The sequence below is a fragment of the Diuraphis noxia genome, unplaced genomic scaffold (assembly GCF_037042655.1).
Source record: "Diuraphis noxia isolate RWA-SAM2 unplaced genomic scaffold, SU_Dnox_SAM2 contig0005, whole genome shotgun sequence".
Lineage (NCBI taxonomy): Eukaryota > Metazoa > Arthropoda > Insecta > Hemiptera > Aphididae > Diuraphis > Diuraphis noxia.
The window spans coordinates 48,819,898-48,847,818 of NW_028301715.1; the positions used below are offsets into that span (position 1 = coordinate 48,819,898).

At 30.1% G+C, this 27,921-nt stretch overlaps 2 protein-coding genes across 3 annotated transcripts in view; one reads left to right on the forward strand and one right to left on the reverse strand.

The window, feature by feature from the left end:
• Window positions 1-27,921, reverse strand: part of LOC107173366 (RYamide receptor-like) — a 122,205-nt gene that overhangs the window by 43,690 nt on the left and 50,594 nt on the right. The gene's annotated exons all lie outside the window — the stretch shown is intronic.
• Window positions 8,557-14,758, forward strand: LOC107172679 (uncharacterized). Its single transcript, XM_015522973.2, has one exon. The coding sequence runs from the start codon at window positions 9,132-9,134 to the stop codon at window positions 14,385-14,387; it is 5,256 nt and encodes a 1,751-aa protein (XP_015378459.2). The 5' UTR covers window positions 8,557-9,131; the 3' UTR covers window positions 14,388-14,758.

Below are 27,921 nucleotides of genomic sequence, written 5' to 3' on the forward strand. Positions count from 1 at the left end.
TTATACTTTGGCAGACTGTTAAAAGTAAAAATGGTATGATGGTACTTTTCGAATTGTTTGAATATAACGAAAAGATTTACACAACACCTATTCATGACAGCACAATTGTTTTTGTTGTAATTCAAAACCGTAGACTTGAAATTAATACCTAATAAATATTAAACATTTTATCAAAACGTAAATGTATTTTTGCTCTATATTTAATAAAAATTTGAAATTTTTAGTTATTATTTGTATAATGTATCAATGTATCATGTATGATCAAATTGTTATGTGTGTGTGTGAAAATACCCGAAATATTAATACAAAGTTCGTCATAAATCGTACTTACATAAATATTGAAAACAATAGCAATTATTTTTATATTCATTTGAATTTAAAATGTTGTCATCAATTTTTATAGATAGTAAATATAATCTTATCTTCTTCGAGTTAATGAAAGTTTTTTTACCACCTAATAGTAACGTATAAATATCGCTAAGATAGACTATTACAATCATTAATTATCCGTATGTACAAAGAAATATTGTCCTTATAACAATGAAATCATTTTAAACAAATATACTGATAAAGGGCATTGACTTTACTTCCGGATAATAAATGTCCAATATTGTTTTGTATCGATTAAAATTTAAGTTCCCATATTTAATAATTGAAAATAAATAATTTTTCACAGCGTTATCGTAAGAATTATTGACTTAAATTTTTTTAATGTTTTGTTTACGATGATATCTAATTTGACAGAATTACATATAGTGATGGTACCGTGTGTTTGATGAGTGCTGCATTGACGAGAAAAGCACTTCCGTGGGTTTGTTTCCCATCGAATATATATTTTCAGTGATTCAGCACCCTCGAGACAGTTAAAGGCGATTTGCAGCCGATTTACATCACGCATTCACGTCGTGCAGAATTGAGAGGCCAACAACATTTTCTCTTCGACCTGACTCCCTCAATGTATCTACATTCTACATGCATCTCGAAATGAAAAAAAAAAATCGAGTCCCATGAATTATAAATCAGGTGTGCTATAATAATATACGATTAGGTATAAAAAACCGTTCGGTCACGGGACGGCCGCAGAGAAATAATTATAAGAGCGACGGGGTTGACAAAACCCTCGTCTCCGGGGCCCCGATCGCAATTCATCCCCAAATTCCGCCGGAAGTTAATATCTTAATAAAGTATTAACGTTGGCGTTAAAAACGTTCTTTCGGGTCAGTGCGTACGGTCGGTTTATTCGACAGCGTATATGTATATTCTGACGGAGAGGACCTCATTCGGCCCTTTCCATTATTTATCGATTCGTTTACATATTATTATTCGTCCGAGTGAATAAGGCAATAATTGATTGAGTCAGTGTCAGTGTGTTTTGTGTGCAATGGAAACGCGATCGCAGCGCGGACATTTGCTAATTATTATTCTGCTCGAAAGACAATTGTTAATGCCCGATAAGTCTATTATTAGTTTGTCATCGAACGAGGCAGAGCAGTGTCGATGCACGAGCAGAGACCTAACCTATCCGTGTCCAACGCACCAGCTGATCCGAATTAATTGATTATACAATAATCATACAATGTTATTATTATACATCGGTACTGTATTTACAATTGATTAGATTCAGTGTTTTTTTTTTTCGTTTAAATTCTAATCGAATTTGTCAGCAGCAAAGCAAAAAATAAATTTTAAATTAAAAACAACCACATCGCCAAACGATGATGGCTTACAAATATCTCTAAACTCCTATTTTTCTTCGGCGCTCGTCTCCTTTTCCAAAAATTATTCTCAAGATGACTAATAAATTAAAATAATTTTCTCCGTTGGCCACGCTAAATATATAATATGGGAGGTACTAAAAAATATTTTTATCGTAGTTTTTTTTAAACTTTCTTATATGTGTAATAATTTTATAAATAAAATTACATTGCACTATTAATAAAAAAAAAACATATTTCTTCGATAATATTTAGTAGTTATATAGTAGTTATACATTTATTTATTTATTTAGTTATACATTTTATTTGTTGTTTGTATAATATTATTAGGTATGGTATTATGCAAGTATCTTTTTTTTTTTTTTTTTTTTTTTTTTGGTACGGAAAAAAAGTAATTCAAAAGTTTCATAATATTACAACTACTGTAATATAAAAATATATTTTCCGATATTATATAATATATTGGAATTGGAAACAGATGTTACTTTTTTAATTTTTATGTTTTCTAATAGTTTTACTGAGAGCCACGAAGGACCGTGACGCAGAAGGTAGGTAAATTACACACCAGGAAATCTGTTTTCCGATTCTTGTCGTCCAGTAAAACTTTTTGTATTCCTATTTTCTATATTACATAACTTTTTAATAGTCCTAGAGTTTTAAAATGTTCACTAATTGCGTTTTTATATTTTATATACGTGATATAATTTTTTAACTAAAATGTGAACCATTTGTAATCGTTAAAACTTACAGTCGCTGTGATAATGCTTTCACTTAAAAAATAATTTTATTTAACATTATTATACAAAATGTGTTATAGGATAATAAGACTGTAGGAGGTAAATTATATTATATTAAGTTTTTATTATATATGAAAGTTGAGGGTAAATTATGTTTTAAAATATAAGATATTATTTAGGTACCTATGTTAACCTTATTTTTATTACGATATTATGAAGAATTGTTTAAATCGCAGGTTGATAAATTAGGATTTATATATATGTATATATATATATATTATATCTATAGTAGTATAACTATTTGAACAGTTGATCTCAATTCTTATCAGTGTTTTCAAATTTATGATTAACTCTAAATATATAGACATAATATATAGTATTTAAAAAAAAATCCATAATTCTATTTCTTTTCATACAATATAAGCCCAATTCCAAATCCCCTATATTTTTATACTAAATTCGTAATAATAATAAAAAAAAATACCTTCGATGTTGTGCATAAAGACATGACATAGGAATAACTTAACTTAATCAAAACATTTTTAATATGACACATTATAATTATGTACATATTTGATTATGGTGTATATAATACCTACTGCAGAGTACCTATATATCCATGTATATAATACCTACTGCAGAGTACCTATATATCCATGTATAAAATAATAATTTATAACACACGAGATAACCCCCCTTAAACGATAGTAAGATGAGACAGGATAACATCATTAAAAAAAAGGTGTATAAACTTTTTATTTTTTTTATAAATAACACAAAACATAAAAGCTTTTCATGTGAATAGTTGTTTTCATTATTTTAATTCTGAGTTATTGAATAATAAATGTTTGGTAAAAATTATGTATTTCTTGGGTAATTTACCTAAAATATGTTTAAGTATCTATTTAATAATTCTAATCAACTGTTAGATTATTAAATGTTAGGTATTTTTCGCATTCAAAACCACAATAAAAAAAGATTTACTTTTGAAATAATACAATTTATATCAGAATATTGACATTTAAAAAAAAAAAATTAATATTTAAGTAAGTATTAAAAGACAATAAAAAAAGAGGTACAACTATTGACTTAATAAAATTTAGGTATATCTGTCATAACTAATAAATAAATAAGACATCATTAAGGAGCAGATGGAAATACTATTTAATGAACTTATAAAAAAAGTGTTAAAAATGCCTTAAAGTCATACCCTAACAATTATTTTAAGAATTAAAAAAATGCTGTAAAAAAAACTTTATTTCATACGATTGATAATCGTGTTGCTGAAGGAGGGAGTCTCACGATTAGTAGTCGTCTAGTGTGTAAGTCACTTTAAAAATTTGTGTACTATATATTATGTAATAGAAATTTGAATATTTTTAAAGTATAAAAAAAACAAGAAAAAATGGTTTAAACACTTATAAGAACGGAGACAAAAAAAAAAAAAAAAACACTAAAATATCTAAAACTTCAAAATAAAATTCCATTTTTTAATTCTCCGATATATGAAACGAATTTTGTGCTTGGAAAGCATTGTTTTAGAAAAAATAGTTAATGTGTAATGAAATTTTCTCCTGAGTCATTTCTGTCGAATATACGAGTTTATCAAAATATTTTTGGTTCTCGCATCATTTTTTCTTCACTGAATGGTACAGTGAAATTTAATTTTAGCACGTACCTATAACACTAAATTTATTTGATCACAAAAATACGTTTTTTTACCGAAGTTTTTCTGTGGTTTAGAGACTACCTTATTGTTTATGTTTGATGAACTGCAGTTTTATCTATTCATTAATATCGAATTTAAATGAGATTTGAAATGATAGATTAAAAAATAATATACTTTTTGATTATTTGATTTATTCAAATTACCACAATCATTTATTTAAATTTTTATTTGTATATTTCTGTAAAATTTGGTGTACAAATATTATTTATTTATTTGTACAAGTAATCAAGCATACATAAAATGTGTAGTAGGTATATAACTTATCATATACTTTTAATAAATAAATAAAAATAAATTGTATTCCGTGAATGTTGAAATTTAAGATTTCTAAAAAAATCATGTGCAATCTTTAAACATCTGTGAAATGTATATATTAGACTTAAAAAAGTTTCTTGGAATCTAAATATGTATGATAATATTTAATTTTTTTCACTATAAACTTGAAATGTTATAAAAGTTATGATAAAATGTTGTTGTAAAAAAAGTGCTTTTAAACATGTATTGTTCATGTTTGCATAGAAGAATGAATACCTAACTAAATTATAAGTAGCTGGTACCGCTATTTATGATCTTAAAAAAAAATTTACGGCACATTGACTTACTATATAGTTACTTATATCTGTGTTGTATAACTGTTTTGAGTTATTTAAAACTATATGTATATGTAATTTTAATCAGCATATGATGAATTCAAATGTATTATTACATTTTAGAATTTGGTTTGTATAGTCTTTTATCCTTTAATAATTATACACCATACAAGTTATTTCGGGAAAATGATTTTATATGCCAAAATTATTTAAAACACTGAATAGTAAAAATTATTGTTGATATATATGCATTTGTTTATTATATGTATAAAGTGATTCACCAATCATGAACATATCCTTTTTCTTCAATAACGCATTTTACATTAATTTATTCTTGTTAAAGACGATGATACTTTAAAACGGAATAATGCTTTTTATTTCTATATTTGTCTATAAATAGTATATATTTATTTTCGATATCATATTGGACTTATTATATTATATTGTTCCTTAAAGGAACTTCCTTTATTTATACATTTTTAAGAACTGCTCCCCTCCCCCCCCCCCCATCAAAAGCTTTGGTTGCCGGTACTGTAAATTGCAATATGTACACATAAATGTAATTTTGATGTAACAATCAACTTATTATTATTAAAAAAAAAAAATGATTTATACTTTATATTTTTGTAAAATCATTTTTAAACGCTATCGCCCTCAGTTTAATTATTTTGATATCTGAAAAACTAATTGTTTGAATTTTGTAGTAGATACATTACATTTATCCCACAAAATATTCAATAAATAATTTTAAATAAAAAGGTGACTTCTCATTTGAAAAACAGAAGTCTATATCAGCAGTATTTGCTTTTAAAAATTCTGAAAATCAGAATAATTTTGAATAAACTTGTTATTAAAGAAAAATATGGGATGAAAATGTTTGGTGAATTACCCTGTATATATATATATATATATATAATTATATTTAAATAAGTTAGTTCTATATTATGTTTCACGCCATTCTTATAATCTAATTTTGTTATTCTATTAAACCTTGGCTAAAGACCCATTTAAACAAAAAATGACGTTAGGTTAGGTTAAATTAAGTTCTTAAACCTCTGGTGCAATATTGTAAGCTAACGTTGATTTGTGATAAACAAAAACGTTTCTGCATAAAATGATCAATATTATAGATACCTGTATCTAATTAGTTGTATAAATTGTATTTAATAAATGTCTTGTCAGCGGTTGCGATTACTACCTAAAGTACATTTTATTACGCAGTATTTTAAGAATAATTGTAATTTATTATATGGAAGAAACTTTTTTGACGTTTTTGTTTAATTTAAAAAAAAACACATTATTATAAAAATTAAATTTGTTTTCACCTATTCTTGGGTTATTCCTCGTATTCCTATAGGCATCCTTTTGAGATCTGCTATTTTTTTTTTTGCTCTCTACACCATATGTTTTTACTTTGTTAAATCATTATATATTAAAAAAAATATAGAATTAAATTTATTTTATTTTATTCCTTATTTCTTTTGTAGATGGTAAAATAATATAGTTTTGATAAAATTAATTTTTACTAAAATTATTTGATGATAACGTGTTAAAAAGTTATGCTAAAATAACATACTACATATATTTTATATTAATATAAATATTAATTACAAATAGGATAAAAAGCTTTTTATTCGTTAAAATGTTTAATTAAAAAAATTACATTTATAAGTTTTTAAATGCTAAAAATGGTATAGAAGCAAATTTAAAACAAGTTAATTTATTAATTACCGAGAAAAAATGTATCTATGTAATGAAATTGTGATTATAATATAAACATTTTAATCTTTAAATACACCTGCGAGTAATTTTTTGTAACTACCACAGTACAATATAATAATATATTGTTAAATTAATTAATAATATCCCTTAAAATGTTTCGTTATAGAGTAAAATAAAATTATAATACCATAACTACATCTGAGATAACGTGGATTTTTTTTCTAACCCAGATGATTTTAGAAAAAAATGTAATTCAAAATTATAATCATAATTATTTATCTGTCTAATGAAAATAAGGATTATAAGATTATATTATACATAGATTCAGTTAAAATAATCAATGCAAACCGTATTATGTGTTATATATATTAAACTATTAAATGTTTTTTTAAAGATATTTTATGAATATTGAAATTATTAGTTTTAAACAATTAACGCATTTGTTTATTTATATTTTAATGTCTGTTATTTTTTTTTATATGTGATTCGATAAAAAAATATATTTATATTAAATAAACACTTTTGACAATTACATTAGAGCTCAGTTGAATGAAATATTCAACAAAATCCCACCGATTTTAACATCTGAAATTAGCTTTTAATATGTATAATTTACATTAATGATCTCTGGGGAGTGTATTTACGCAAATGTGGTTCGGTGACATGATTATTATTAAACATTGTATTAAAATATTATGTGGGCGAAATATAAATATTTATGACAAAATTCAAAGAAAATACAAAATCTGTGGTGAACAGTTATAACCTTAAGAGTATAACGGTAGGTATTGCTAATAAGAATATTTTAACAACAACTTTGGTTATAAGCCCTTATACGATTTAGATAAATTTGTATACACATTACGAGAGAAATATTAATCAAATAACAAAGCTATACCACCACACAAATTCTTAAATTCTTAAGTAAAACAAATCTGTACAATAAAATTTAAATTAAAAAAAAAAAAATGCATTTATAAATAATTGTAACTAATGCGGCCTTGTCGCCGATGTTTATTATGAACCATAAAAAATAAAATAAAAATAATAATCAAATATGTTATCGGGAAAATCGTTTTAGCAAAATAATTCGATTGTAATAGATTGTTACCACTATACACCAAACTTCCTGACTAAAAATTAAACTTAAAAAGTAACTAATTCAATTGCCAAACAGTAAAAGAACAACAGAAAGATAATAATTTCAAAATAATACATAAATCTAGTTAACATTTTTTTATTTGAAAATTCGGCCGATCGAAATTCAATATATAAAAAAAAAAAATATTATTGTTATATTTTGAGTTTTAAAATGAACTATGCACTATTTTAGTTACCTATGTATAAATATAATAGTTGGGTATAGAGTTTTAGTAATGAAAAATAAATAAAAACTAGACTATATAATATTATCATAATCTTTGAATGAAACCAAGAGTTTCGAAAAATTAATTTTCTTATTTCTAATTGTATTAAAAGATAATCTTGACGTTTATAAGATTAAAGTTTAAAAAAAAAAACAAGCATAAGATGCATAATGAATTGTTTAAATTTAGCCAGACTGAATTACGGATTGTAGATTCACTTAAGAGGCGCGTTGTCAGTTTTTCAATTTTTCAGAAATACTAAAAAATTTAATTTTCATTCTTAAGCCAAGTGGTTTTTTGAGATTGGAATTAGTATGGAATATACTGGCTGTTCGGTACGTATCGTCATATCGATCGTAGATAAGATAGAGGCTCTTTTCGGCGATTATATCGCACATACTCAAATATTTCTTTCAGTATATACGTAACCGGCGTAACGAGCGTAACGGCCGTCGTAAATGAGCATATGATTATTAAATTATTTATGTAAATAAAATTAAAGTTCGATCGCTAATAAAAACGCTTTGTGATTCATAGCACATGTTTTCACAGTGCGTAACATGGTCCTTCGATAACGGATTAAATAATAATTATTGTTGCTCTTAAAGTCTTATATATTATATAAAAGTTTAGTGCGAACGTCGAAGTTGTTACGTATTACTCAATATAGTATATCGTTTTTTTTTTTTTGTTATTTTATCGTACTAGCTTATTTACTTATATTCTTCACGTATTATTCTCGGCGTATCGAATACGTGAACGCGAAACTAGTGTTCGATAAATCTCTATAATTTCACATTTTTTTTTCTCGTGTATTTTCACTATTTTCGACAATATCGATATCGAATACACGAACGCGATCGTGAAATTAAGTCGTCATATAAAGTACTAACTCTATTACCTCGTGAATCCTAAACAGAAGTGTAACGAAGTCATCTGAACAAGCCAAGCAGCAGCAAATACTCAAGTCATCATCAGGTAAGAGTTTGCCAATCTCTATTTATTTCCGATTAGGCTTTTCTTTCGTTATTTCCTATATATCGTCTACGTACAAAACGTATAGTTGTATGTCACAAAAATAGCAGTCTGGGCATTTCTACCAATTAAAGTCTCCGCAACAATTGTTAAAACAGACCGTACCTACTCTCAGCTTTCGTTCAAGGTCACCGCAATCTGATCGACTACATCGGTATACCGGGCATTAATATCGGCACTATTGTTCGGCTATACACTAATATTGTATTATCGCTTATCGTTCGTACCGAAAAATAATGAACGATTTAGCAGTGCTCGTTACTCAGCGAGGTCAAATTAAGGCCCAATTAACGCGCTTCGCAAATTATCTACGAGATAATAGTGACCAGAATATCGATATTGATCAAGTTCAAGTAAGATCTGAAAAAGCAAGACAAACATGGGACGAATTCCAAAGAATACAGATACAAATAGAAGAAGAGAATGGTGTAAATGAAGAAACAGAAAAATATCGATCTGACTTTGAAAATTTATATTTTGAAAGTATGGCGAAGTGCAAGCAAATTTGTAAAGCGACAGATTGTGCTACAATTGCGAACTCGGATAGTACAGAAAATAGTGCAAGCGCGTCTTCAAAAACAAGTGAAATGACCAACCAAGCGTTTGTAAAATTAGCTGCGCTTCAAATACCGCAATTTTCCGGAGCGTATACAGATTGGGCGTCATTTCATGATATTTTCTCGGCATTGGTTCACAAAAATGAGTCGTTGAATGATATCCAGAAGTTTTTTTATTTGCGCTCATCGTTATCAGGGGACGCCGAAAACGTAATAAATTGTCTGCAAACCACGGCCGATAATTATAAAGTGGCGTGGGAAAGTTTGATAGAACGTTACGATAACAAAAAGGTTCTAATACAAGTGCATACACAGGCTATATTCGATTTGGAACCAATTAAAAAAGAATCTTCTTATCAATTACGCCGATTAGTAGACGCGTTAATAGGACACATGAAGGCATTAGAAACATTAGGAGAAAACCCAAGACAGTGGGGATCATTATTAATGCATTTAATAGTATCTAAATTGGATGCGAGAACAATGAGAGAATGGGAAGTCACATCGTCCAAAACGGAAGTTTCCAACATTTCAAATCTTACCGACTTTTTACAATCGAGATTTCGAGTATTAGAGGCAGTGGAGACGTCTCAACAAATCAATGCGTTAACATATTTTGAAAACCATAATCGCAAAACAAATGCGAACAAACGGATAAAATCGAACGTGTTTGCCGCCACCGGCGAAGTAAAATGTTATTCGTGTAAACAAGCACATACTATATATCGTTGCCCATCGTTCCTCGGGTTGACGATCTCGGATCGCATAAAAAGAATAACCGAATTAAAATTATGCAAAATATGTTTAAGGCCACATAATGATGGTGATAAGTGTCAATCAAGACGCTGTACAATATGTTCGCGCCCGCATAATAGCCTATTGCATCTACCCCGTACCGATAAACCTGTCAGACAAGTCACGTCGCATAGCGAGGTCAGTGACCGCGACGACGAAAAGGATGACAAAAATAGTAACGCTCCGGTCGTATCGGTGAGTGCGTATGCGTATCGCAAAAACAATGACGTTCAAATTTTATTATCAACGGCAACCGTGATGGTTTATAATAACAATCGTCAACCGACATATTGTCGTGTACTGTTGGACAGCGGGTCGCAACATAATTTTATTACAGAGGCCCTGGCACAACAATTACGACTAAAACGCACAAGAACGTCATGTGCTGTTATCGGTATTAACGAATCCATGCATTCCGCATCTCATATAGTAAACACGAATATAAAATCACGCGTAACAAACTATTTATCAAATTTAGATTTTTATGTTTTACCTAAATTAACTACTAATTTACCATCAATGCCCGTCGCAACGTCAAATCTTAAATTACCTGCGGGGCTGGCGCTAGCAGACCCCACGTTCGGCACACCACAAGCAATCGACATTATATTAGGTGCCGAAATATTTTTCGATTTAATTATTAATGAACAATTACGTCCAATACCCAACGGACCAGTTTTACAGAACACGCGATTAGGATGGATTATTTCCGGTCCGGTACCGCACTCGAAAGTTCGAAATACGAACGCTAGTATATCGCTGTTTACGCATATTTCACCAAGCCTACCAACACTCGAAGACCAAATGGCTGCATTTTGGCGGCTCGAAGAAATAGCACCCGGTCAATCATACAATATGGAAGAGCGTGCGTGCAAGCAGCACTTCGAAAAACACGTCCAACGCGATGATAACGGACGTTTTATTGTTGTATTGCCATTTAAGACGGCGTTTAATTTAGGAAACTCATATGAGAGAGCCTTACGTCGATTTCTGTCGTTAGAAAGGCGTTTGCAATCGGACACAGGCTTGAAAAACGACTACATCAAATTCATGAATGAATATATAGAACTCGGGCACATGTCGATTACGAACTCCGTTTCAGCGGCGGATCAGTGTTATTACTTACCGCATCATGCCGTGTTTAAAGATAGTAGTACAAGCACCAAATTGCGTGTAGTGTTTGACGCATCGGCGAAAACGGACACCAACCTTAGTTTAAACGACGTTTTATTAAAGGGTCCATGCATACAAGAGGAATTGGTTTCCATAATGGCACGATTTAGAACGCATAGGTATGCTATCACCGCAGATATAAAAAAAATGTACAGACAAATTTGGGTCACTGAAAGTCAACGTGATTATCAGCGTATTTTGTGGCGAGAAAATCCCGACCAGCCTCTTAATACATATTGTTTAAAAACGGTGACATACGGCGTAATAACCGCATCGTATTTGGCTACAGCGTGCATAGACAAACTGTCAAGTGATGAGGCCCTACAATTTCCCGAGGCTTGTCGTGCTTTAAAACATGATTTCTACGTCGACGATTTCCTCGGCGGTGCAGATTCGATATCGGAAGCATTAAAGCTACGAGACGATTTAATTACAGTTTTGCAAAAAGCCGGTATGGAATTATGTAAGTGGTCTAGTAATGACCCTAGATTGTTAGAAAGCGTTAATACGGCAACAAATGTAAGTGCTAACGATATTTTAATGGACGTTGAAAATACTACTAAAATATTAGGTATGTATTGGAACCAAGATATTGATGCTTATCAATATACTATACGGCAGTTCGACGAAAATACGCGTATTACGAAACGAGTAATTTTATCAGAAATAGCATCAGTGTTTGACCCACTGGGCCTAATTAGCCCGGTAACAATTAAGTTTAAAATAATAATTCAACGGCTATGGCAATTAAACACGAGTTGGGATGTTGTGCTACCGTCGAATATCGAGAAGGAATGGAGGGACAACCGTCAGAAACTTAATGATTTAAACTTACTCGTTATCAATAGATCTTTAATTGGTGACGGTGAAATAGCCGATATTCAATTACATGGTTTTTCTGACGCGTCCGAGACCGCGTACGGCGCGTGCTTATATTTACGTGTACTAAACACTAACGGTAAATGTATTACGAATTTAATTTGTTCGAAGTCACGGGTAGCGCCGTTAAAAACAGTTTCAATTCCGCGCCTAGAATTACTAGCAGCCGTGTTACTAGCACGTCTAGCGTCCAAGTATGCACCAAATCTGAATCTGCCGATAAAAGAGAGATTTTTCTGGTCCGACTTGATGGTGGTATTAGCGTGGATATCATCTCAATCGTCAAAGTGGAAGACATTTGTGGCGAACAGAGTCGGAGAAATACATGATCGTACTTCCATACACGAATGGAACCACGTAGGTACCCACGATAACCCGGCAGACATAGTATCACGCGGATGTTGCCCGTCTCAAATTAAAAATCTTAAAATGTGGTGGAATGGACCAGAATGGCTGTCATCTGATTCATCCAATTGGCCGAAAAATAATAAAAATATTATTTCATGTGAAAAGGTGATCGCAGAGTCAAAAACTACATCTTACGTAAACGTAACGACCACCAACGATCGCGATGAATCGTATTTTAATCGATATTCGTCGCTTACAAAATTAATACGTGTTACGGCGTATTGCAGACGTTTCGTACGTAACGCGCTGTCGAAGTGCTCTGATAGATCTTACGGACCAATATTAACAAACGAGTACGACGCAGCCAACCTTTGTATAATCGAGCAAGTACAGGCGATATATTTTTATAAAGAAATATCAGATTTACGAAATTCGCAGTTGGTACATTGTAAGAGTTCATTGCGCCATCTGAATCCTTTTATCGACGGAAATAATTTAATAAGGGTGGGTGGCCGGTTAAAAAATGCATCCACACTAGACACGTTTCAACGACACCCTATCGTGTTACCGGCAAAAAGTAATTTTACTAAGTTAATATTTTTGCACGAGCATGAACGATTATTACACGGCGGCCCGCAAGCTATGTTGGCCTCGGTTCGCGAAAGATATTGGCCGTTGAATGGACGAAACATTGCGCGCACAATCGCGCATCAGTGTGTAAAATGTTTTAGGTACCGTCCCATTGTCGTGCAACCTATTATGGGCGACCTGCCGAAAGTTCGCGTCGAACCGTCTAGAGCATTTTCAAAGGTCGGAGTAGATTTTGCCGGACCATTCTATATCAAAGCTAGTCTGCGTCGAAATGCGCCTACCAATAAGGCGTATGCTTGTATTTGGGTGTGCTTGGCAACCAAAGCGGTTCACGTAGAAGCAGTCGGCGATTTAACTACGCAATCCTTTTTAAACGCGCTACAAAGATTTTGCGATCGGCGTGGTTTATGTACCGACATTTACTCGGACAATGCCACTAATTTTGTAGGCGCAAATCGCCAACTTCAAGAACTAAAGTCGCTATTCTTATCCGAGGAGCATCAACACAAGGTCATCGACGCAGCAACGAAATGTGGTATTCAGTGGCACTTTATTCCGCCCCGCTCACCACATTTCGGTGGTTTGTGGGAGGCGGCGGTTAAATCTTTGAAAACACATTTGTACAAAACATTAGGAAACGCATCGCTCACCTTCGAAGAGTTGAATACTATTTTTGTACGAATAGAGGCGATATTAAACTCTCGTCCCTTAACCCCTCTTTCCACGGATCCTTCTGATATGTCCGTTTTAACGCCCGGACACTTCCTTATTGGCAACTCTTTATGCGCACTTCCTGATAAGGATGAAACCGCTACACCTCCAAATAGGCTATCGAGATGGAGGAGAGTCACTCAATTGTCGCAACACCTTTGGTCTCGATGGAGTAGAGATTACTTATCCCAATTACAATCGCGTAATAAATGGTCCAAATCTCAAGGTCCCAGTATCCAAGTGGGAACAGTCGTACTCATTCGTGACGACAACCTTCCGCCACTACAATGGTCTATTGGACGGGTAATCGAAATCCACGTCGGTGCGGATAACCAGGTACGCGTAGCCACTGTTAAAACCAGCCATGGAAAGTTTCAGCGCGCTGTGCGCAATTTATGCCCATTACCCTTTGATGATAATCAATCGGCAAAAAGGTAGAATGTTATCAGATAAAATTTGTATTAATATGTAGTATTATTAATTATTGATTTATATTTTTTAGAATAATGTATTTATATTTTTATAGTCCTTGTAATTTAAATGTTCATTATCATTAATAAGTGATTACTATTGTACTAATTACTATTGTAGTATTATCATATTTTGTTTCGTCATTTATTATGTTATATACTTATATCTTGTATTGTTATTTGAAACTTATTATTTCAAGGCGGCCGGTATGTTCGGTACGTATCGTCATATCGATCGTAGATAAGATAGAGGCTCTTTTCGGCGATTATATCGCACATACTCAAATATTTCTTTCAGTATATACGTAACCGGCGTAACGAGCGTAACGGCCGTCGTAAATGAGCATATGATTATTAAATTATTTATGTAAATAAAATTAAAGTTCGATCGCTAATAAAAACGCTTTGTGATTCATAGCACATGTTTTCACAGTGCGTAACACTGGCATAACGACATAGAATTAAAAATGGCAATGTTGAGTTTTCTGGAGACCATAGAATGTGTACTATGTAATTTAGAGATAATTTAATTCTGCGAATGTAAAGGGAAGCTTCTTCAGAAATGGATAAAATGCTTAGAATTGGACTGCTTCGAAGTGCTCTGGTTGCTACTCTTAGGCCATTGTTATGAATTATATCAATCTAGTGAATTATATGTATTTATTGTTATTTAACAATATATTAATATTTATATCGTTGTAGACATAACCATAGTTGTAGATGCTTAATCAAGGATAAAAAAAAAACATATTTAAAAATTATATTTTGGTTGCAACCTATTTATCTCGATATATATTTAGAGAGGGAGGGGAGAATTAATACGGTGTATTATATCGAAAAAATATCTTCAGAGGAATAATTTTCTGTCTTGTAGAATTGTTAGATTTTGATAACTGTTTTTTTTTAACTGAAAGAAGGCTTCTTACAGTCCGCATCAAACTTTGATTTTTATTATATTTCAAATAATGGTATAATATAATTGAAAAATAAAAACTTGAAATTATATGGTTTTTGAAGACATATTTTAATTTTTAATATTTGAAGTAAAAATATTGAATTAAGGAGAACAAAGCGATCTTTAAAAAACTATTCTCTATTAGCAAAAAGAATAATTTATCAAATTTGTTTGATTCTATGTAACAGAATCATTATTCCTGTAAAATGTATTTTTTTAAACAAAATTACATTGGGGCCGAGTGACTTAAATACATCCAGTTATTAATTAGTAGGTAAATATAATATGCTATTGATATACGTAATCGTTTTTCATCGCCATAATCAGTAATTTTCGTAAAAAATGGGAGGGAATCAACGATTTAGATCTAAAATGTCGTCCGATTTCCAATAATTTCAAACTTCTATTGCTTTATTTTATTACATTTTGGAAGAGTTTTAGAGGTTTTTGAAATGACTCCACCTAAATAATTGGATTATATAGTCCACTGTTTGGCGTATTGTGATATCGCATTTTTTGATGAATCTGAAATCACGTGAGCTGCATAATATGTTATGTTGTTTTTTTAATCAATTTGCACTGATTTTTTTATTGGGTCAGTAGCGTGACATTGAATACTTGGAAACTTGACATACACATTCATTGAATGAAAAAAATCATATTTCATATATGGTTGCTATTATCAATATGCTCATCATTTTTTTTCACGCCGTACACAGTTTTCGACTTGTTAATATATTTTGCTAATTTGTATTTTTTTCGAATTAGTATACCTAAACGTATTGTTCATATATACTTGTACAATATGTCGTACTTATTGTAATTTCTATCGCAGCAACGTTTTTTTTTTTTTTTTTGTTACTGTTGGACATTTTAATTGTTACGTTAGACATCATAATGAAAATCATATAGACCGACGATAAACGCTGAAAACAAATAACTGAAATAATGTAATAATTTTATACATTGCGCACCGTTCAGAGATAATCAAGAAAAATCTTTCGTGTGTCAAATTTATGACATTAGGGTTACCACTAGGAGTTAATAGCTAATGTGTTAGGATTATATCTCTTTTGTGCTTGATAAATTGTAAAATTATTGAAACCTCTCTCGTGTTACTAACAATAAATAGGTCAATTACAATTATATCTATGCAATCAAAAAGTTGTCAAAATTACATTCGTTGCATTGGAATTATTTAACGGTAGATTAGTATTCACATTGGAGATTTTAATTTATAATTAAAAAAATTTCTCAAGTGACGATGAAAAACCTCATACCTATCTATGTAAATTTGATGAACACCTTTAAATAATAAGCGCCGAAATATTTTTGTAACTATATTTACTATACATATCATAATCAACTAAGTCTAACAAAATTTAGATTTTTCTCTGTTGATCATTGGCAATTTGTTTTGTTTTGTTTTATAAATGTTAATATTCGTTTATTCTAAAAATTCGGGTATTGAAAGATTATTCTTCCGATTTTTCTTATCTTAAGTGGTAGTCTGTTTCCAATTTCGGTTTAAAAGGTATTTATGTGGTATATACATTTTAACCATGGTTTGTGCATTCACAGAATAACAGTTATTTTTGAAATACCATTTTCTTTGCACACAGTTAATTTTTCAAATAATTAATTTGAGTTTACCCAGTCATCTCTAAAATCTAAGGACATTTTATTTTTTCAAATACATTTATCATACTTTATTAGATTTATGATATTGGTATACGTTACAAATATAAGTTTACGAAAACCTTTTTGAATTTAAATTTATGTTGTTAAATATGCATAGTCACATGTGCAAGTGACATATCTCAGTAACTTCTTTGTAATACACCATGTTATGTATAATATGAACATACCCAGTAAAAAAGTATTCATGTAAAAAATAATAAAAAATATAATAGGTAGGTGTATTGTAAGAGCTAAGCTCTTTTTTCAATAGGAATTATATATATATATATTATATATACTTGGCCTTGTAGTGTAAAAATGATTGTTTTATATTATATGTATGTTGTTTATTCCATAAACCTATTTCGTACAAAATTAAAAGTTACATTTTCAAAGACATAATTATATTGTATAAGTACAAAAAAATAATAATAGTACCTATCAGGTCTTTGAATTTGGGCTAATATTGGATCTAACGTTAGCTTGAATATTACTTATCATTTATTATGTATTGCAACAGTATTTTATGGCGTTCGGCGATTCGTGGTCGCAGTAATAAAATGATTTTGTCCTAGTCAATAATTTGAACGCAGAGTATGAAAAATTGAGATTCAAAATATAATTCCATATTACTATTTTGTCGGAGGCGTTTTTACGGACGTATTTTTTATTCTCAACGTAAATGTTGTTGCGACTAGAAATGGGCGTTTGGTGGGTACGAAATTACTTTTTGTTGTTAATATCAGTGAGAGTGTTACATGAATTATTCACCTACATTTTTCGATGGTAATGGCGGGGTAATGGAATTTCAATATTGCAGTTGCATTACATAGGTATTTGATGAAATCAATAAGCATTATTTGGCAGTAGTGTTTTCCATTAGGACAATATTGAAAAATTTCAAATTTCAAGTGTAGGTATGGTAATCGTAAGCGAGACGAGCAGCTTGTGTCATAGGAATCAATAGTGAAAAAACTTAGAATATAATTATATAAGTTCGATTAACCTACATCGATTATAAATATTTTTGAAGATTACGAGACGTCTGTAGCGTATTGTCGGTTTTTGAAGTTTGTATACAATTTTTTTTTTTTTAACGCAATCAGTTCGACGTTTTAAGTTATAAACGCCACTAGCGTATACGAACAGATAACAACAATTAACAACTATAAAAGCTTAACTGTGTAAAAAACATTACCGCCACACAATAGTTAAATTAAAATTTGTGACGGTGAACTTTATATCTAATCTTGGTGTGGGATTGGACTATTGTCATTTATTTTCTATCGTATTGGCTTAGTTTTAATTAAAGATATACAGGTCCACATTTAAAGTTTTAATCTACATCAGTGGTTATCAAACTTTTTATATATACGTAGGCACATAGCTTAAATATTTTCGCGTACCACTTGACCAAAAAACTTTCGTTTTGCTAGCCAAAAGTGTATAGGTATATTATTTTATGTGTGTATGGTATTTTATTTTATTAGAAAATATAAAAAATAACGACAATCAACCAGAGGCGTGCGTAAGGGGTGGTTTTTGGGGGTTCTAACCACTCTCAAATTGACTTTCTTAATTTTTTTTTTAAAGATGGTAACCTAACCAAATCCCAATCATCCCGACAATAAAATATCTAGGTTTGATCTTTGACAGGCGCCTCACATGGACCCAACACCTTAAAATAAAAAGAAAAATAGTCGACTCCAGACTTCATTTACTCCGCCCACTTCTTAGATCCAAGACATTAAAAAATAAACTATTAATATACAAAACCATCATCAGACCTGTTTGGTCCTATGGCATCCAGATTTGGGGCTCTGCAAAACCCTCTAACACGCGAACAATCCAGGCATTTCAGTCTATCTGTCTGAGGCAAATTGTCTCTGCTCCATGGCTTATCACAAATAATAATCTCCACAAAGACCTAAATATTCCATCGCTCTCTCAATTAACAAAGCCTCACTACGTCTCCTTTCATTCCAAGTTAATCCAACACTACAATCCATTAATAAAACGCATATCTTCTCTAACAATCCCTGATAACCCCCAGAAACGTTTAAAACGCTCCTGGCCTAGAGACCTTCTAATTTAATCTGTCGGGTGGCACTACTGAGTGCCCTCCCCCATCTGTTATTCTCGATATGTAAATACTATATGTAAATTACTTATTGTGCTAAATTGTTGTATAGATTGTAATTATATTTTAAATAAAGCTCTTTCAAAAAAAAAAAAAAAAAGATGGTAAAATTATGTTTTAAAGAATTAAAACCAAACGCAAAACTAAGTCCTGGACACGCCCCTCAATACAACCATTTTATGAATAAACAGAAAACTAAATGTTTGTAGTTATTATTTTTATGAAAATTAATATAAAATAAACCAAATAATATTAGACGGAAATAATGATTCATTCCATTTTATTAAGTATTAGGCATTAGGTATAATACGCAATGAGTATTTATTTGGATTTCAGTTAAGGCGCATGACTTTTAATGATAATGATAATAATAATAATAATAATAATAATATGTTGATGGTTAGTTGTTTATATTGTGAATGTTTTTCAAATAGGCGGATATAAAGCATAATAAAAGTTGTACAAATGGGATATAATAACTGATTATTATTATATAACGGCAAATTGAAATAAATTTTACAATAAAATAAGGTCGAATTTACATAATGCCTATAACATGGTTTGTATACTGAAATACTCAAATCGTTTGAATATTATCTTTATTTTTTTGTTCACAACGTCCAGACAATTTATTTGCAATTCAAAGTTATATAATTTATTAGCGTTTTATTTTTATACCTACGTATAATTTTCTATAGTGTCATTATAGTGGTACAACACTAATAATAATTGAATCAGTTACACTTTTTGCAAAAAAAAACTATTGTTGCCTTTATTGTACATGCCATTGATTGAGAGGAATAATTTATTATTTTGTAGGTGTGGAACAATGTAAAATAAAAAATACGTTCATCGCTACACTCAGAATCTATAATTGTGAATTTTTATGTCGATTAGACTCTAATCATTAGATTAAAAAAGCAACGTTGCATATACATATAATATGAGCTTTAATGAACTATAAATAAGTATGAATTTATTTTATAGTTTACATATGTTACTTACTAAAGTATCTATCCAATGCTTGATTTGGGTGGGGGAAAAGGGGTTGCAAGAAGATATTAAGTACCTTTTTTATTTTTTTTTGAACGATTGAACGTATTATTTCAATTTTGTTGAAACGAAACGCTGGGAATTTAACATTTACCAATGAATTAGTAAATTATAAATAGTAGTAATATTTTTTTTTACTTTGTATCTACAAAAAAATTTAATTGTTAAAATGCTTTATAACTATGAAATTCCGGAGTGCCACCATTGGGCGACTTCCCTCTCCCGTCAATCAATCACCATAACATTTACTTATTGTGTAACTTGTAAATACAGATTGTAAATATTATGTTTTGTCAAATAAAAAGAAAACTATGAAATACAGTGATAAGAAATTGTATTATGCAAAACAGCTCATATAAAAATGTATGGACCTTGTTTAACGCATAATTTATTAATAATTGACCAATTTTATGTTATTTAAAAAATAATTAGTAAAAAAGTGCGTTTTATTATATAGATTAGTAGAGAAAATTTAATATTATTTTTGTGTGATTGTTACTAGAGGGGGTGATGGGGAAAAGCCCCTACGATAATGTGATGATTAATTTTTGTGTGAAATGCTCTTACATTCACTGAATCCTTCTAGCACGTACAGTTACATTCTTATTTCAAGTAAATATTCTAGACAATGTTGTAATAAACTATATTTAATTAAACGTTATAAAACGTTGGTTACATACTACAGACTCGTATAGGATACTTAAATCTAAGTAAATATTTGAACACTCTATAATATACTACTATTTAAATGTTTTTTACAATTTATTTATCCTTAGATTAGTTTTTTGCAGTTTTCCATGCTCCCTATCGTAACTCAATTCTTTCAGGTATTAGGGATTTCTTTTATTCATCCTCTTATAAAGTTTCCTTCTACATCTCCTTCAATTTCTGCTTGAAAACCTATGAATTAATTTTAACAGTAGTATTTCCTACCATGTTCACCATTTTAAAACTGTCTATTACATATTTTCTTAACATTAAAATCTTTTAATTAAATATGCCTAACCTAACCTAACCTACCTAATCTAAACTATATAAATACAAAACCAATACATTTTTTATAAAAATAACAGCTGTAGGCAAACTTTCATGTCCACTTATGGCGTATCAAGCAGTAAAATTATTAAACCAGAGAACGTATTTAAATGGCTTGATAAAATAAATTCTAGGATTTTTTTATGGAATAAAATAATAATAATAATAATAATATTTAGCATACATTTTATTACTGCATTACCTTCTGTAAATTGTTCAGATTCCCTGTCATCAGGTACAAATCTATATGATTTATCATAACATGCAGACAAGCTTCTTATTATTTCGAATTTAATCTGACGTATACAAAAAAAGCTATTTATAGTTAATCCTTTTCAGTTTTGTGGTCCCTCTATTAATAAATCAATAAAGCTATATTCATAAATAATAAAAATTCTACTTTTTAAATTGTTTTGTAGATGATGAAGAATGATTGGTATAAAAGTTTATATTTTACTGTATTCAGAATTAAGAAACTTAAATATCTTAAAGCGATTTTTAACTTTCATCAATGTAATATAGGTTAGGTATAGTTTTATATTATTATTATTATATTACTAATATTAAACGATTTAAAATTTTGAATTCACATTTACCAGACTTTTTACTAAACACACAGATAACAAATAAAACACGTGATTAATTCATTTTTTTATGTTATAAATAATAAAAAAATGTTCATAGCATAATCTGATATCTGATGTTGTAAAATAAATGTACCTAAGAGGTTTCGAATAAAAATGGATTAACTTATTTATTTCTATTAATTCGAATTATCTTTACACTTTACCTATGAAATTATTATCAATATATTTCAAATAAAATAAGATGAAATCTTATGAACGTGTAATTTTTTTTAATGATACGAAAAGATGTATGTCACAGTTTCAGATATTGTACAACAAAACACATGTGTACCTATATATACTATAAAGTATACTTTTGCAATTATAGCTGAAGCGATCGATCTAGTTGCTTTTGGAATTGCATATAAGAACATGATTCGGTGAATGGGACGACGTCATAAGAAACGTATATTTATAAAAAAAAAATCAGATAAATGTAATAATGCATGTTTGTTTAACGTGCATCTCACAGTTCAATGAGACAGTAAAATGTTCCTAGAATGAAATAGTCAATCGTTCGGAAAGTACGGATTTTCGAGAAAAAAATATTATTTAGGTAAAAAAAGAAACTATGGTATAGAATAATACCTACTGAAATTGTTGGGTGAAACAGATGAAGTGTAAGGTAAAGATGATTTTAATTTACTAGATGAATGGAACATTTTCGATTGAGTGTTGATAATGTGTTAGGAACGTGTACATACTTAACTACAATTAACAGCCTCTCATCCTTACGTTGAATTCGTTGCTATATTACTATATAAACTTGATAATTGTTGTAACGTAAAACAATCATTATTTCGAAAACGATTAACGTTTCCGAACATTTTGTGTACACAGTTTGGTATTTGAAGTAATTACAAAACAAATTTTGATGCATAATCAGTTTTTTAAATTGTTTTGTAATGACTAAAAATCATATAAAAACGATTTTTTCAAAAACCTTTTATATTGTTTTTGATGTAAAGAGTATATCTTACGTTAAAATAATTACCAGCAGGACCAGATTGGATAAATTTGGCCCACTTACAAACTTAATATAAAAAACCAACAACCATTTATACTAGAGTCTGTGCAAGTCAACATTTAGTCTTTATTTTTTCAACTTAAAAACTTTAAATTTTTTTGGTCAGCAGCCCCTAATGACTTGAAAGGCCCAAAACTGTTACGGCCCACCGAATTTTAACCGGTAACTCGCCGGCCCAATCTCCGGCATGGTTCATCAGGTATTACTCCACGACTAGTTTAGGCACCCTATGTTATCGCTGTTATTTTCAAATTATATTTCATTACAAATTTGTCTAAAAATAAATTAAAAATGATTCGTATGACAAAGCAGTCATATTTTGTCAATCTTTTGAATGTTTAAAATCATAATATTATCATATTATTATTATTTCGTTAACTCGATATATAGTTTTTAATTAAAATTAGTAACTCAAATGTTTATGGTATTCACTATTCACGCATAATTGTATCATTGTGCGGCAAGTTTTCAAAAATTAACAACTCTGTAGTCTGTAAGAATATGTCAAAAATAATATAATTAAATGTCGATGCCTAACATTATATTGACAATATAGATTAACAGTTTCCTCGCTCTGTAGCACATTATCAATTTTCATCAATATCTGTTATGTACCAGTAGTTGTTTTTAGCAATGTTATCCTTGTAAAATTATAAATATGTCATAAAATAGGTATAAATAGGTAATCTTATAATAATTTATCGCACCGACACGCATCTGTTTTACCTATTTAAAGTCGTCTATAATTCTTCCAAAAAAACAGTATTATAAATGTTTTATGAAGTAGGTTCACCAAATATACAACCTACATCCGTAAACACAAGTAACCCTCGCATTTGGTCGTATACGTATATTTTTATTTGGGTTGCAACTTAAATATTTCATTCCATGATTTATTGTTATTTGTTGTTTCCATTACAAAACCCGCACCTCTATTTCATCTAAATCCGTTTCCGAAATCCGACCAACAGAAGGGTACAGTTATTTAACTAAATTTCAACACTGATTTCTTTTCACAATAACAGCGTGACAATACACGCACGCACGCACGCACGCACGCACGCACACACACACTTGTACTTTTTTTGTAAACTTATTAAATTTTATGAAAAAGTTTTTGATGAATTACCACAGGCCATAAACATTGAATTAATAATTCTACATCTTAAAATATATTCCTAATATACATATGTATTAATCGTTTGAAAACCATTCCCAATACGAGTGAAACTCTAAATCTAATAAATTATAAAAAAAAAAAATTGTGAATGTTGTAGTGGCATGTTACATTAAATTGCATAAATTACATAAATGACGTAAAAACTTTTCATATTTATCAAGTGTCCGGGCAATAAGTAGAGATTTTATTTTGGTTTGGTTGTTTTAAAGTCAATACGCTATGACTTACTTATGATTAATACTAGTGATTTATTAAATTATGCGTACCCGATCAATTTGTTTTTTTTTGTCATTGAAGCATTACTTCAAAAAGTAAATAGAGAGAGAGAAATTCAACTTTGTTTTTAAAAAACCATAACTGCTGAAATAGTGAAGTCGAATTCGTTTATAACTCATTAAGAGAGTTGATTTACAATACATAAAATGGTGTGTACTGTGTATATTATACATAGGTACGGTACCTAATTATTACATCACTATGTCACTACATTGTCCTCAAATATCTGCCAAGTTCCTCCAATTCAAAAATCAATACTTACTACTTAGTACTGCTTATACTATTTTTAGTAAATTGTACAGACTGTTATGTTAGTTCATCCGAAAAATTGAGTTTTCGCACCTATGGTTATATAATATACCATCTGAAAACTTAACATACGTAGTAGTTATCATAGTTATTTGAAAATAAACAAAACATTAAAAGACTTTAGAGAAAAATCAAGGTCACCGAAGCTTAAATTAAACATTTTGCTATAATGACAAATATGTATGGGCATATCTATTAAAAGTTTAACGAAACAAATAACGTTATTATCAATTAAAATTAAATGCATACTCGGAGTAGGTATCCTAATTCGATAAGTGATGAATCCAAATATTTTTATAAAATATTTTACAAACACCTAAGCATTCGTATGAATCTCCTTATCAAAAATGTAAGCTCAGCTACTATACCAGGCAATCTTCAGAGACGCATAAATAGTGCAAATGGTATCGTGATTTGTTATGTGAAAGCAAAATTCTAATTCAATATTATCTATATATTATAATAATTAAGTAATTATAGGAAGTGTCATCATTGGGTTTGGTTCATCAAAATAATTTTAACCAATAACCATACCATATTTGTTACTTAAAGCCAATGTTTTTATTGTATCAAACAATACAGATTGTATGTTGCTTGTAAAAATGTATACCATGGTTAAAGTATAAAAATAAACAATAAAAATGTGTACAATCTCATACAGCTAAAATTGTTCGAAATATAATATAATAATTAACGGTCTTTGAGAAAAGTACTCCCGCGGTGTACTATAGTGTAGGGTAGTGTAGACAAATTAAAATGCATTTGAATTTTACATAGCATATTTGAATAAAGACTGTAATTAAATTCGTGAAACTATAAAGAAAAAAAAAATTCGTATTTCTATACATTTAAACCATATTGCAGTAAGCCGTGCTCGAGATAATGAAATCCATTACGATTTAAATAAAGTAAAACAAAACCTAATAAACGCGAAATACAAAAAAAAGTTGAGGAGGGATGACAAAAGGGTAGAGGTACGTAGCATTTGACGTGGGACCTCTCAGCTTGGTAAAATGCAGTAGGGCGCCCAAATATTAACTATATTATTACAATATTTATGGAAAAAAAGTTTACTAAGTGTGCGGTAATCGGTACGAGAGAAGGGAACGGTTCTAAATGTACTAACCACTAGGTACTGTAGGTTACCTACATCTACATTCTATATGTAGTATGATGCTAAAGTATTTTAATCCGACGAGGGTTTTGACGTGGTAAGAACAAAAACTGCCGGGCAGATGATAAAATATTATAACATATAAATTATTTTCGTTAGGTATTAGGTATTAGAGTGGGCAGAGTTAACATTACCTTACCCAAAATCGGCCGTATTTTGTCGAATATAACAATGAAGAAGAATAAATATCGGACAATTTGTAAAGATTGTAAACAACAATAATATTATGAGTAATTGTTACGATAAAAGAGGTCGGTCACAAATGAATATAAATAAAACATGATTAATCTCACTTGGACGTATCTAATATTATTATATCAAGCTAGGTCATACTGTAAATTTTTAATATTTAAAGGTTTTTTTGTCGGCCCATTTCCCACATTCAGAAATCCTAGATTCCTTTTTCTATTTAGAGGTAGTGCTCCCCCTTACGACCCCACCCTTATGGAGGGGTATAGAAGAGGGGCACTTGCACATTTATGGCTCACTGGTGTCACCAAAAACGACTGTTGCGCGGACAACACGCTCAATCACAATCACACGAAACGTATAATAACCATATACCTTATACCTTATCCTTATAAGGTCTATGATAATAAAAGTACTGCATTGTGTGTGCAATCAACAGTCACCTTTTTCCTATTGGGTATTTTGGGTACGTGCCCAGGGCCCCGCGATCGAAGGGGCTCCCTAGCCCCTAGAAGGGTATTTCTTCAATAAAAATAGAATGTTCAACATTTCTGGGTTATTTTAAAATCATTTTTAGATTTATTGTATTCTACCTATATTTAATGTGAAATAAAAATAATAATAATACTTTACAGTTAAATTAATCTAGACATTTTCTTATCTACTACCTCACTATTTACCTGTTTTGATAAAAACAGTGTTCTGTCCAAGTCGTAAGGGCCCCATTAAACCACTGCCCAGGCCCCCAGTGCCTCAAAAAGGTTAAAGACGGCTCTAGCAATCAATAACGTAACAAAAATTACAATGTAATATAATTATCATTAATTATGAGTAAAGACCGGATTTAATTGATATTGCAACTTTTTTTGCATTTAAGATAAATCAAATTTGATCAAATATGTTCACGATTTGTATTAATTGCAATCTTTCTATTTAGTTTTATGTTGCAATTTTTGCAATTTTGTACATTTTACGTTATATTTATTTTATAATTTGTATATGTCTATTATGTTTGTAAGAAAATAAATAATAATTATACATTTTGTAAAATTTTAAGAATATATTTTATAGGGCAATTCGTACTTCTTTTGGAGCAATTAGATGATTTTATTTTGCAATTATAGTATTATGTTCATTGCAATTTCAACATATTTTTAGTGCAACTATATCCAGTTTTTACTTATGAGTAAGCAAATAATAATAATTATTACGGTGTGACCAAGCGATAACTGTTATCAGTGGCGTAGCCCCCCTTGGCTAAGAAGGCTATAGCCCCCCCCCCCCAGTGACTGTGTTTATTTTAGCTATTGTAGGCTATAGCCAAGAAGGATGCAGTTAAAAGATTGGAGCCTGTAGGCATAATAAATAAATAAAAATGTTTATACATGTATACAATTTAAAAAAAAAAACGTAAATAAAATAAATATGTTATTTGTATGTTTTGAATTTTTTTGTGAGACTTAGTCCCCCCCCACCATACAAAATTCCTGGCTACGCCACTGCCTGTTATACACCCGTCGAATTCTATGCGACTTATTTTCTTTTCCCCGATGAACTGCGAACACCATTCAGTGTAGTATTATGTTTTTGTGGGTACAACAATAACGTATTTATATATTATATTTTTTTATATTTTGTTTCACTACGTAGGTATTATATAGCTGTAAGAAGTATGCAATAATAGGTGTTATTTTATATTTTATAATACTCTTCCTACGTCGTTTCGTCGATATAAAAATACTTGGAATTACACTATTCCCCCGTTTATTTCCTCAACTATATTATGTTTTTCTCCGAAGTGCCTATATAATAAACGTAATGTACACATCCGCATGAAAAATAACGTCAAGTGAATATT

Bases quoted from the DNA above. Each gene is read 5' to 3' on its own strand.
- LOC107172679 (XM_015522973.2), top strand. From the start codon at position 9,132: ATGAACGATTTAGCAGTGCTCGTTACTCAGCGAGGTCAAATTAAGGCC.